This window comes from Molossus molossus, unplaced genomic scaffold (genome assembly GCF_014108415.1).
Source record: "Molossus molossus isolate mMolMol1 unplaced genomic scaffold, mMolMol1.p scaffold_m16_p_21, whole genome shotgun sequence".
Classification (NCBI taxonomy): Eukaryota; Metazoa; Chordata; class Mammalia; order Chiroptera; family Molossidae; genus Molossus; species Molossus molossus.
Genome location: NW_023425357.1, coordinates 1,482,197 through 1,494,404, shown reverse-complemented (window position 1 = coordinate 1,494,404; position 12,208 = coordinate 1,482,197). Strand labels below are relative to the sequence as shown.

Here is a 12,208-nt window from a genome sequence, read left to right as displayed (position 1 = left end):
TTAAGTGAGGACTCACTGTATGTATATATAGTGCCCATCTCATCGATTAAAGTGGCCACTACGCATAATCTGCCTAGTGCTTACCTCGACTGGTTCTTGGGTAGGCACTTCTCTTTGACCTTGAATGGCCTTGTGTCATGTGGGAGTGGCCATCATCTTCGGCAAGCTGAACCCCTGTTCACAATAATACGACAGCTCATACTCAAGTTGGGGACCAAGACTCATCACCATAAATTGATGTCTGTCTTTCTCTGAGCCACTAAATATGAAGTAGCCCATATCCAATCCTTTGGGTGTCTTCTATTTGTAGTTTTTCTTTAATCTAAATTTTAATCAATCTTCCTGACTCTACCTACAAATTTGTACAGAGACCTTTACGTTTCCCTAAATTCAGTGCATCCTTTTTAAGCTTCATCTTCTCATAGCCACATCCTAAACCTTGATATCCTTTATCATTGGCATCCAGGGTTTTCTTCCTACCTCTGGGCTCTTCTTTCCCCACCTCTTCTGCACACACTAGAGCTTTTCAGGCTGTACTGCCTTACACAGCACTCTCAGTACAGCTCTCTTCACAGCACCAGACCTGCACAGCCAATTGCCTGCTATGACCGACCTAGGTGTCTTCTAGGAGAGACCAAACTGGAACTCGGAGTCCCATTCTAAGTGTGTATTTAAAAATCTCTGCTGTCACCGCTCTGTAGAAGTATCAAGTCTGTGGCAAGAGCTGTCTCCTTGTTCCCCCACCCTGTACAATATGATTTTCACAGAGTCAGAGTGATTCTTAAAAACACATAACTCTTGCTCTGCCAGTGTGCTCAATGGTTAGAGCATCAGCCCATGAACCAAAGGGTCATGGGTTCGATTCCCAGTCAAGGACACATACCTGGATTGCAGGTTTGATCCCTGGCCCTGGTCAGGGTTGTGCGGGAGGCAACCAATCTATGTGTCTCTCTCACATCAATGTTTGGCTTTCTACCTCCAACCCCCATCCCACTCACTCTAAAAATCAGTGGAAAAAATATTTCCAGGTGAGGATTGAAAAAAAACAAAACTCACAAATCTCTTCATTTACTCTTCTGTTTGAAATTGTTCAAGGCTTATTACCCTTGAAGTTCAAATATATTAACATGGACTCTAACGTCCTGCAGTTGAAAAGATAAGAGTCAAAATGCTCCAGTAACTAGAGGCAGCAGCTTACCCAGCGAAAGCAGCTTTCTGTAGTTCTCCATGTTGTCCTGAACTGCATTCTGAGTCCTCCTGTCCTCAGTGAGGTCCACAACATCCTGGTATGACACAGTATCCTAAAACAGCAAACACAGACCTCTCAATAGAGTCTGTTCCCATGGGCACCAGAGAGAGAAGAATGCTGGTGACATGGGAGCTACACATACAAAGGTACATATGCAGAAAGTGCTCACAGCATTTGGGGTTCTGAGTGATCCAAGGCAAGTTTTACTAGGGACCTACTTTGTACCTACCTTGGCGCTATACTCTGAGGAAGATCCAAAAGACGTATGACACATATTCCTTGCCCTCATGCAGCTTATAATTTGGTTGGAGAGAAAAGACTCATGAAACAATTAGAGAACAATAGACAATAAAATGGGGTACAGGTAATCAGTGCTAAACGGGCTTAGCAGAGGGACAGTTCGGGGTAGGATGGACTAGTGAGCAAAGGTTTTGTAGAAGGCCTTGGCTGGGACCTTCAGTGGTAAGATGTGGGCAGAGAGAGGGGGACTAGTGGGAAAGCTTCAACAGGCTGAGTATCAACTATGCCTGGCACATGTGGGGAACGGAGAGAAAATGTGTTTAGCAGACATTGGTGAGGAAGTGTGACTTCAGCCTCCCTTCCCAGTCCCTGCCCCCCACCACCCCTGTCTTACGAATACATGCTTTGGACAACATGGCTACACTGTGGTCTCTTTTAAGTGTGTAGGAGTTTCAAATAACTTTAAGCAGTGAGTGCCTTCATTTCACAGCTGCTTTTCTGTTTTAATGGATACTTTCCTAAAAATAATTTGTAAATTCCCTGCATTACTCAGGAGAGTCTTCTGTGCAGAATCTTCCAGAAACTTTTCTTATTGCTGCACTAGAACATGACTGCTTTCAGAGGAGGGTGGTCCATGGCACCAAGGCCTGGAGACAGCCTTTAGGGAGATGGTGCCAGGAGAAGCGCAGGGGTTTTGGAGCCAGAGAAAACTAGGGTTAAAAGGGGACAGCGCTATTTTTGAGCTGTACAACCTTGGGAACAGAAATCTTTGAGCCTCAGGTTCATCTGTAAAGTGGAGAGAAGGGCAGCAGCCCACCTTGCAGTACTGTGGGTGAGGCTGTTCTGCAATGTGATGTATGGTTTAAATGTTAGGAAAAATTATGTAAAGAAAACATATTATTACTCTAAACTCCTGCATAAAGATACTTTGACCATTTATTATAGTTCCATTGCTGGGAGGTGGCATGAGCATTACAGTCCTTTGGCAATGCAGCAAAAATAAGTGTTTGCCCAATTAGGTGCATCTCTATTGAGAAAGAAAAATAAGCATGGTCACTAGGATAAGCCAGTGTCCAGTAATTAAACAGTAAAACCCACCAAAACTAAACAGAGCTTCAAAAGTGAAACTCTAGGTTCAGGCTGAGAATTTTAGAACAAACAAACAATGAAAGCTCAGGAGGCATTGCAAAACCAGTAAAATTACCATCCTGTACAACTATGCCACGTCATTTGATCAGACAATCAACCAGCCAGTTTGGAGGCAAGGGCTCTGCTGTGCTCGGTTTTGCAAAATCAGTGCTTCCTCGGGTCTCAGCACTGGTTTATTACAGTGAAGATGCATTTGTGAGAGAGGGAGGAAACCAGAGCTCCTAACTTGGGGGAGAAGACAAATGAGATCAAGAATCTGGGGGGCTGAGGGAGTCAGAAGGGTCACCATCACTGGTGTCGACAAACCCCAAGGGCAATGGCAAATGGGAAGGGGCATTTTTCATATTCTCATCTCCACTTGCCTAATCTGAGTAAAATAAATGTACACTAAGTTTTAAATGATAATGTTCCTACAAAAGAAAAATAATGTCCTGATGTAAATTTGTTAATCTGTCACAAGTGGGTAGCCCTAAAGCAGCCATTCACTCTGTATTTATAACCAACAAGGGCATCTAGATCTCCACAAGCTGTGATCAAGCCCCTTCCACTAATGGATGCTGTCTGGAGAACAGCGTCAGCACCATTTTGACATCACAAGACCGACGTACATGAACCATTAAAAGATTTACACATCATGCTAAAAGAAGATGAGATCTTCCCGTTTTGTATACCCCCAAATTGCAGTTTCTATCTTCGGCTGCTGTTATTTCTACCGCACCAAGTTAGCAGGACCAGTGGCTCCCAGATTTCTGAACTACAGAGACACGGGCATTTGGATAGCAACACAAGACAAAATCCAACTACCAAGCTCCCATCAACTTCATTTCATAAAAGCATTTAACACCCCCCCAATAAAAACATTCATATTTCCCACTTCCCCACAGATCATTGAAAATTTAGTCACCAGCTCCCAGAAAACTGTTCAGAAACCACTGAACAGCCTTCACAGGGGGCTCATGTGTACTAGGGAGGCTTCTTTTTCAAAATCAAGTTTAAGAAAATATCTACAATTAATATTTTTATGTAGATTCCTAAAATTTTGGTCACTTTGACTTCTCCAACTAATAAATCAAAGTCCATGACACACTAAGTATGCTACAAACTCAGGTATTTCCCTGAGATAGATATCAAGGACATAACTCACATTAAAGCAGGAGGACTTGGGTCACCTCTGACTCCGCCCATCTGCTATGACCCCTCCTCGCCTGTATTGGTGCTGCAGAGGCTCTGCTATCAACATCTGGATGCCACCTGCCACTCATCCTCACACATACCTGCAGGTCCTGGTCCACCTCCAGGACAGAGGAAAAATTATGGAGTTTTCAGGGTAGAATTTAAAGCCCTCCACCATCGGACTCCACCAAGTACATCAGCACAGGAAGCATTAATAGATATCAGTGCACTGGAGAAAGACCTGAGCACTTTGCTGGGCTACAGGGGCCCAGGACCTAGGCCTACCCACACTTCCAGGATGGCTGGGCTCTGTGTTCTAGACCATCTAGCCTATGTTTGGTTCCTGCTTCAAGGCCTCTAACTGGGTTCTCCCCCAATGGCTGGGCTCTCCTCACCCCCACTGCTTCAGCCAGCTGGCCAAGGGTTCACCACACTTCCCTTGTCAAGTGTTCCTGCCTTCGAGGCATTTCCTTACAAAACCAAATCAACACCAATTTCTTGTTAACCTTCCCCTTTCCTTAAGTGTACTCTGACCAATCAGCAACTACAGACACTCTTTATGTGGAGATGTATTTCGGCTGATTGTTGTAAGACTAAAAGCCTCCAGGGCACGGACCCTATCTTGGTCACCCCTATACTGCCCAGGGCCTAACCTAAGCAGGTGCTGAAATGTGATAGGAGATGTGAGCTAAGCAGACTGGGCTCCTTTCTTTTGAAGCGCTGTCCATGCTATGGCCCTCATCCACACTGCCACGTCACAAGTGACCATCCTTCCTCCTTAAGGGTCAGCTCAAATCCAATGTCCTTTTCCCATCACCAATTTCCCTAGCACACTGCCTCTTACAATGACTGCCATACATGGTGTTGAGCGTGTGCCCACCACGTGCCAGGCACTGCACTAAGCACTTCACACCTATACATGAGCCTCACTCACTCCTCACAGCAGCCCTGATGAGGCCATCACCACACCCATTTCACAGATGAGGGAACTGAGGTCCAGCTTAGTTAACAATTCAAGGCCGCACAGCTAGCTAGGTGGCAGAGCTGGGCTTCAAACCCAACTAGGGTCAGCTCCAGAGCCTTTGTTCTCTCTTGCCAGTCTGTTCTGTGGATTTGCAGCTTCCCTGGCTCCCTGCTGAGGGCCAGAAAGTTCTCCAGAATAGCTCTGTTTCCCTGGCCCACTAGGGGGCAGCCGACATGACCAACCTACCAAATAACGCAAATGCTGAGTGGGAAAGAGTTCCTCTGTGTGGATGAGCCAGAAAACAGGGAGCAGTCACCCTGGCTACTTGTCCCCTCTGGGGACAGGCATGGGATTCATTCAGGAGTAACTGGGGCTCCCCGACCAAGGTGGATTATAGGGGGTGGATGAGCACACCCTCTTGGGAGGGAAAGACCATGAAATGAAGGTGGTCTTCCCAGGAAGAGAGAAAACCGAAGCATACCTGGGATCGCAGCTCATAATCCATCATAAAGCTTCTACGTCTGTGGCCTCTTTCCATCGCAAAATTTTTCTCCATCACAGGAAGGGAAAGATCCCGGTGAGGAAATCCTGGGAAGAGAAAGGCACTGTGAAGAAAAAGGCCCCGGCCAGCCTGCAGGAGTATCAGGGAGTAGGCCAAATCACAGGACTTACTGCTTCTGGGAATCCTGTTGTAAGGCCAGCGCTCTCGAAACCCCAGGTCCCTGCTTCTGCCTCTGCGATCCCGCTCCCTCATCCGAGCTCTCTCCCAGGCCCGGCCCCGTTCCCAGGCCCGGCCCCGTTCCCAGGCTCGGCCTCGGTCCCAGTCCCGGTCCCGGTCCCGGTCTCGATCCCGATCCCAGTCCCGATCCCGGTCCCGGTCCCAGTCCCAGTCTCGGTCACGATCCCAATCCCGGTCTCGGTTACGATCCCAGTCCTGGTCCCAGTCCCGGTCCCGGTCTCCTGAGAAAGCCAGACAATTGAGGAATGAGTACAGCACTCTGACACACATGTCCCCCCTCCACATGCACACCCCCTTCAGACAGGACCCCCCCATCCTTGCTCCTGCCTTGAGGAAATAGATCCCAAATCGAAATCTCCACATACCCAAAGGTGATCTGAGCTCTTCCCATCACCCTAAAGCTGGGACAGTTTTCCAGAGGCTTCGTCTAAGTGGGGCCTGCTTTATAGCCAGTTCCAAAGCTTAGTTTAGAAGCTTGGTTCCCCTTCAGATACTTCTGCTGGTTCCCCAGCTCCTCCACGGTCAAGTCCACATCCAGGAGGGTGGTTATCAGCCCCTTTGCCATCTGGCTTACCTCAGCCACTGTTAATGTACACGTTATTCTACTTACAAAACACACACCCTCCCCAAAAGCAGTACTCCTTTTAAAAATTCACTGAGGAAACTTGAACAAATTAAATCACTTTAGAGGCAAAGGGGTGATGAATTGTGCCCCTCCTGGGAAAGCTATGGAAACAGCCTACTGCAAATTTCCAATAGTCACTATTTCCTTCATTAAAAAATAGGTATAAATTGTGTTGTGCTCTGTATATTAGTATTTACTTTGATCTAAAATGGTCTCATTTTGTCACCAATTAATCTATGTTCCCCTCAGATCTCTGAATTGCAGCAGCTGCCCTGATGAAGGTAGTGCTGCCCCACTGAGGTCTTGATGCCCACCGTGCGCCTGCACGCAATGGGCGAACCGGGCTGAAGTTCGGCAACATGCCCATGGGCGGCATAACCTGACTGGTTACTCACTGTAGAAATAGGCAGAGCGTGGTGGGGGGGACTCGGCTCCATTCCGGCTCATGCTGTCTTCACTGTGGATGTCACTACTGTTGTCTGCGAGGACACCAGACACCCACTTAGTGCTTGACCATCTCTTGTCCATACTCTGGTGTTTCCCCAAGTGGTGATGTGGTCTGTCCCGCCCCAACCACACAGTCCCACCTCCATGAGAACCTGGGATGTGCTAAGCCCACTGCGTCTCAGCTTGCTACCACTCCAGGGTGGGAACATGGCTGTGAAGGCTCCTACCTCACCTCTAACAACCGCAACCATGTAGTTTCCTGGGGCACCACACCCTTAGGTCTACAAAAAGGAACCAGGGCCAGAACACAAGGTACTACAAAAAGGAACCAGGGCCAGAACACAAGGTACACGTAGGCTCCTCATAGAACCCATTGCCCTGAATGTCACCTTTTCCTCACACCTCAGGGCAGGGCGTGGCTGGTTCTTAACTGGGGTGATTCTGTTCCCCAGGGGACACTGGCCACATCACACGTCTGGTTGTCACAGCTGGGGAGAGAGGTTTGACTGGCAGGTTGTGGGTGGAGAGAAGCGGTGCCACCACAACCCGTACGACAGGACAGCCCTCCCACGCAGAGAACGGTCTGGCCCAGACATCAGCAGCGCTGAGGCTCAGAAGCGCGGGGGGCACTCGGCCTCCATCATCCGCAGTCTCACCTTCTGGCTCATACATCTCCTTGTAACTTTCCAGCAGAGTAACAAGCTTTTCGCAGGTCTGCGGCCTTTTTGCTTGCACCCAAGGCTTGATCCTTTCTGGGAGGATGGTCAGGTATTGCTCAAGGACCAAGAGCTCGACAATCTCCTCCTTGGTGTGAGTCTCCGGCTGCAACCAGTCGAGGCAGAGGTTTCGGAGTTTGATCAGGGTCTTCCGAGGCCCAACAAATTCCACGTAGAGGAAATTCCGAAACCTCTGATGAAAGAATTCAGAGTCAGTGGCGCCTTCTCCTATGATGGCATCCGGCTCCTGAGACAAGTCACTGTCTAGCTCATACAGATCTGGGGCCCAAGACTTCCTGGGTTTGTTGGCGGAAAAGTACTTTGGAGGCAGCATTTCTCTAAGTAAAATTTTCAGTGGAGCAACCAAAATGAGTCAACAGGAAAGACGCAGCAGCCTGTGACAGTCAGTATTCAGGGACCTGCAGATCGTAAGGAGATATACACATGTCCCAGAAGTTGAGGATCGGGCAGCAGTGTGGGGCTGCCCTACAAGGGGCATCAACAATACTTTTGAGAACAGGCTGGGGGTTAGGGGAAGATGCATAAATCCCCCAATACACAGACAGACACAGGACACCGAGTTACAGGCATGACCTCTGGGCACCACACAGACTGAAGGAGTTAGCTCTGCTACTAACTGGGTTTGTAACCCTGGGCAACTTACTCAACATCCTGGAGCCTGTCCCCATATATGCAAATAAGGAGCAATAGACCCACCTCCCTTTCAGAACTGTGGAGCTCCCATCAGCTAACATACCTAAAAGGCCTCACCACCTAATGCCCTGCAAAGGTGACGTGAGCAAGGTGCTAGCCATCACTAAGAATGGGGGTCAGTTTTTTCTTGGCAAAAATGGACAAAATAGCCTGGCCGGTGTGGCTCAGTTGGTTGGGCATTGTCCCCTACACCAAGAGGTCACCAGTTGATTCCCGGTCAGGGTACATGCCCAGGTTGTGGACTCAATCCCCAGTGAGTGGCATACAGAAGGCAGCCAATTGATTTCTGTCTCACTGATGTTTCCTTCTCCATCTCCGTCTCCGTCTCCCTTCCTTTCTATAAAATCAATATAACTTTTTTTTTTAATGGACAAAATAAAAACTTCCACTCCTTGGTCACACTAGCCACACTTCAAGTGTCAGTGGCTCACATTAACGGCTCCATCTTCGTGGAAAGTTGTCAGTCAGAGTAGCTGTACAGTATCTGAGTTTGCAGGTGTGCTCAGGACACCGCTCTCAGCAGTGTACATCCTTCGAGAGGGTCCACCTGTCCCCAAAACCAGCCTCAAACTTGTGCCAACATCACTCCCTTGAGTATCTTTCCTGGGACTCAGTTCACCTACTGGGTGTTCCAAGTACTAATCATATTTGAATGCGGAGTTAACTTGCCTGCCTCCCCACAGGAGCTGTGACCCCCACAAATGGATCAGGGATGACCTTCTCCATCACTGTATCCTCTAGTGCCTGACACAAAGCCAGATACCAACGCTAAGAGAACATACTGAGAATAACACACACACACATTTGAAACCATTTGAAACTTGGTTTTAGACCCTGGCCTTCAGAAGCATGGCAGTTTCTGGGGAGAAGGAACATCCTGGTTTAACCTCTGTACCACTGTTTCCAAAAAGTATTCTGTGGTGTCACTCACCCTTACCTGTCCACTTTTCTACCCTCCCCTTCCTGGACAACTATGTACGAAAGTACTGGTAGGTCTTACAATGGGGCCTTGCACACTGGGGGCAAATTAAACGAAATACTGGTGAGTCCACAGAAACCCCCTACAGGTGGTGATGTCACAAAGTGATCAGCAAGCCTCTTCACGCTGCTGTGTATGCCTCTGCCTCAGTCAGTCTTCCAAAGATCTACCTCACCTATCTTGAAAGAACCAATTTTCCACTTGGATAATCTTCTGAATTATTTCCTTTATTTGCTTAGCTGTCTTTACATTTATTTATTTATTTACTTATTTATTTATTTATTTACTTATTTACTTATTTATTTATTTATTTATTTAGGTACGTGCCCCTAGCGGAAACCAAACCTGGGACTCTCTGGTCCGCAGGCCAATGCTCCAACTGCTGAGCCAAACTGGCCAGGGCTGTCCCTTAACAACAACAACAAAATTTTTAGACAGTGTAAGAGCTGATTTTCAATCCTTTCATTCTCCTGTAACTGATTAAGGCCATACATTTCCCTTCACTTACACCACTTTACCTGCATACAAGTTTTATTAGGCAGCCCTTTTATTACTGTCAGCCATAACTGTGTTAAGTAGGCAATATATGAAAAAAAAATCAGTTTAGGTGGCTGAATGAACTTACTGGCTTTACTTCTATGAAGCAAAAATTCTCTGCTTTTGTTTTAAAAGGAAAGCTAGATGTTTAAAATTTGGTTTTTTAAATGTCTAAAGAGCAGGAAAGGTACTTCAAGTATTCAGTCTCAAAGCAGACTTTAGCACTTGGGAATAAGTATAATATAGAGTCCCGCGCTCTCCCCTTGCTGTGATGGGCTACACTCTGCTCCCATGCAAACTGCCCTCGCACTGTCACTCCCTGGGAGCTCCAACACCAACCTTGGTGACTTGACCCATTCCCCACCTGTCTTGCTCTCCTTCAGGAGGTGTGACAACAGAGAGGAGAGTGAATTCCAAAGCAGGGCAAAGGGCAAGTGTCTGGTTCTACAGTGCTGGTGCAATACTTTGGAGGGACAGCAGTTTTACCCGGGACCTGGCTCAGAGGAATTGCCCCTGGCAAGAGCAGAGTCCTCAAAAGCCAGTATGGCTACGGGAGAGAGGAGAGGGCGCAGAGCTCACTCCTGCCCTGTGGCATCCAGACTCAAGAAAATTCAGGTCCACTACATGACATCAGCCCAACCTCTCAGAGGCAACAGGGCATGCTCAGTTATGTAAAAATCACCTGTGTGGGAACAGGGTCCTTTCTGGAACTTCAGAACAAGCCACTCTGCACAGGAACAGAGTCAAAATGCCAGGGTCCTGCGGACATTTTAAAGACAGAAATACATGACAAATAAACACAGAAGGAATGTAAATAGAGTGTTAGAGAATTAATTCTCCAAATGTCTGTAGACTCAGATATCATTAGCAGTGAGGTCTTCTATATTATTATCTTCAAGAAAAGGCCAATGATGCCATATAAACCAACCAGAGAAAAGAAACAGAATGCTTTCAAATTTTCTTTGTAAAACCAGAATTCAAAAACCCAAGGCAAAGATTAGCACTAACAAACTGCCTACCAAACTCCCTTATAAAAACAGACATATAAGTTTTAACACTATCATTACTGAACACTACTCTAGAGTTCTGTAATTACAAGAAAAACAAATCTGAGGCATAAAGAAATGTATGAAACTATCATTCTCTTAAATAAGACTGTCCACTGAAGACATTATGAATCAATGGAAACAGATCTTTTAATCTAATAAGAAAATCACTTGTAATAGACTCCTTAAATGTGTATCAACAATAACAATTTTGTTTAAATGGGAAGAACTCCACTGTAAAAGTTTCAAAATATTTCGTGAAAAAAAAAAAATAGCACCTATGTGGATAAACTTATAAATTATACTGCAATATGAAAGGCAGTAACTAGAGAAACAGTATAGTCATGGGAGACATATGGATTCAATACACTGAAGTTCTAAATCTTCCCCCAAATTAATCTGTATTATCCAACAAAATTTCCAAGAATATTAACGGGAACTTGACAATGGCTCTGAGTTGACATGAAAGAATTCCATTTGGATCAGTATTTTTCAAATTAGTATGTCAAAAGGCCAACAAGCCAAACATAAAATTTAAGGCATATATATATATTTTTTTTGCCAGACACTTTCCTAAGAGAGCAGGTATATGTCATAAGTCACTGTAAACCCAGTGAACAGTAATTATTATCTTATTAATTGTGACTCTCCAAAAAAGGGGTATTAAAAGTTTAATGTTTCACAAATGTATCTGACCACAGAATTATTTTATTATTTTATTCCTTCCATTACCAAGAAATATTTGAATATAATCTCGGGGTAAGAAAGTTCTTTCACAGTATGATGCCTAAAGGTTGAAAGACAACACACAAATAACAAACAGTCTTGTCTATACCATCAAAGCCAAAGAAAAAAGACAAAAACAACTTGCAATTAATGACAGACTTATTCATTTAAGAATTGTAACATGAGGTTACTATATACATAGCTGAATATATAGTAAGTCTACAAAAATGGCATTTACAAATAGTAAGGAGTGTTATGACAAATTATTTCAATAAATAGGAATTGGAATACTAACCAATCATTAATTTGTGGGAAAAGATCATAGCATATATAAAAATGCTAAATCTAAAGTCAAAGTCTTTTATTTATAAAAGATTAATTTTTATCATCCAGGAGCAGGAAAAGGGCTCTTCTAACCTAACAATAAAATCAGGAGATATTAAGAACTCTGACTTTATACACAGACTTCACTATTATGTTAATTTTTCTTCCCAATAAGCATGTATTTAAAGCATAAAGTACCAGTAGGTGAAAACTATATATAAGAAATAAAGGCTTAAAAGTTTGATAGGAAATCAACAGTTTTTCTCAGAAAATATACACAGGCAAACATGACTCAGGAAGTAGAGAAAAATCGAGGGAGGAAACAAAATTTTCATGCACAAAGTATTTACTATATTATAAAAACCTTCCAGATCTCAGAAAAGATGTGGAGAACTTCCTAATTAATATGACTATTTGAACACCTATTAAGTTATCTTGTCACAAGGTTAATTTCCAACTTCTACTGCCAAAATCACTCATTTCTTTTCTCAAGAAATGCAGGATTAAACAAATTATGATCTTTGTTAAATGTGCTCAAGATTTTATGACCAGGCCAACAAAACAGCCCTTGATCAACAAG

The 12,208-nt window shown here is 45.0% G+C and overlaps 1 protein-coding gene across 2 annotated transcripts in view; it reads right to left on the bottom strand.

Annotated features, from left to right (window-relative positions):
• Nucleotides 1-12,208, bottom strand: part of PEG3 (paternally expressed 3) — a 30,985-nt gene that overhangs the window by 7,919 nt on the left and 10,858 nt on the right. The window contains exons 3-9 of one of the 2 annotated variants that reach the window (XM_036274209.1): nt 10,215-10,291; nt 7,243-7,721; nt 6,535-6,618; nt 5,448-5,735; nt 5,257-5,363; nt 1,199-1,301; nt 85-174 (exon numbers count right to left, since the gene is read on the bottom strand). In XM_036274209.1, coding sequence (XP_036130102.1) covers nt 85-174; nt 1,199-1,301; nt 5,257-5,363; nt 5,448-5,735; nt 6,535-6,618; nt 7,243-7,636 — 1,066 coding nt within the window. In that variant the 5' untranslated portion in view covers nt 7,637-7,721; nt 10,215-10,291. Of the gene's footprint in view, nt 1-84; nt 175-1,198; nt 1,302-5,256; nt 5,364-5,447; nt 5,736-6,534; nt 6,619-7,242; nt 7,722-10,214; nt 10,292-12,208 lie in introns of those variants that run through there. The other variant, XM_036274210.1, reaches the window with a different exon arrangement.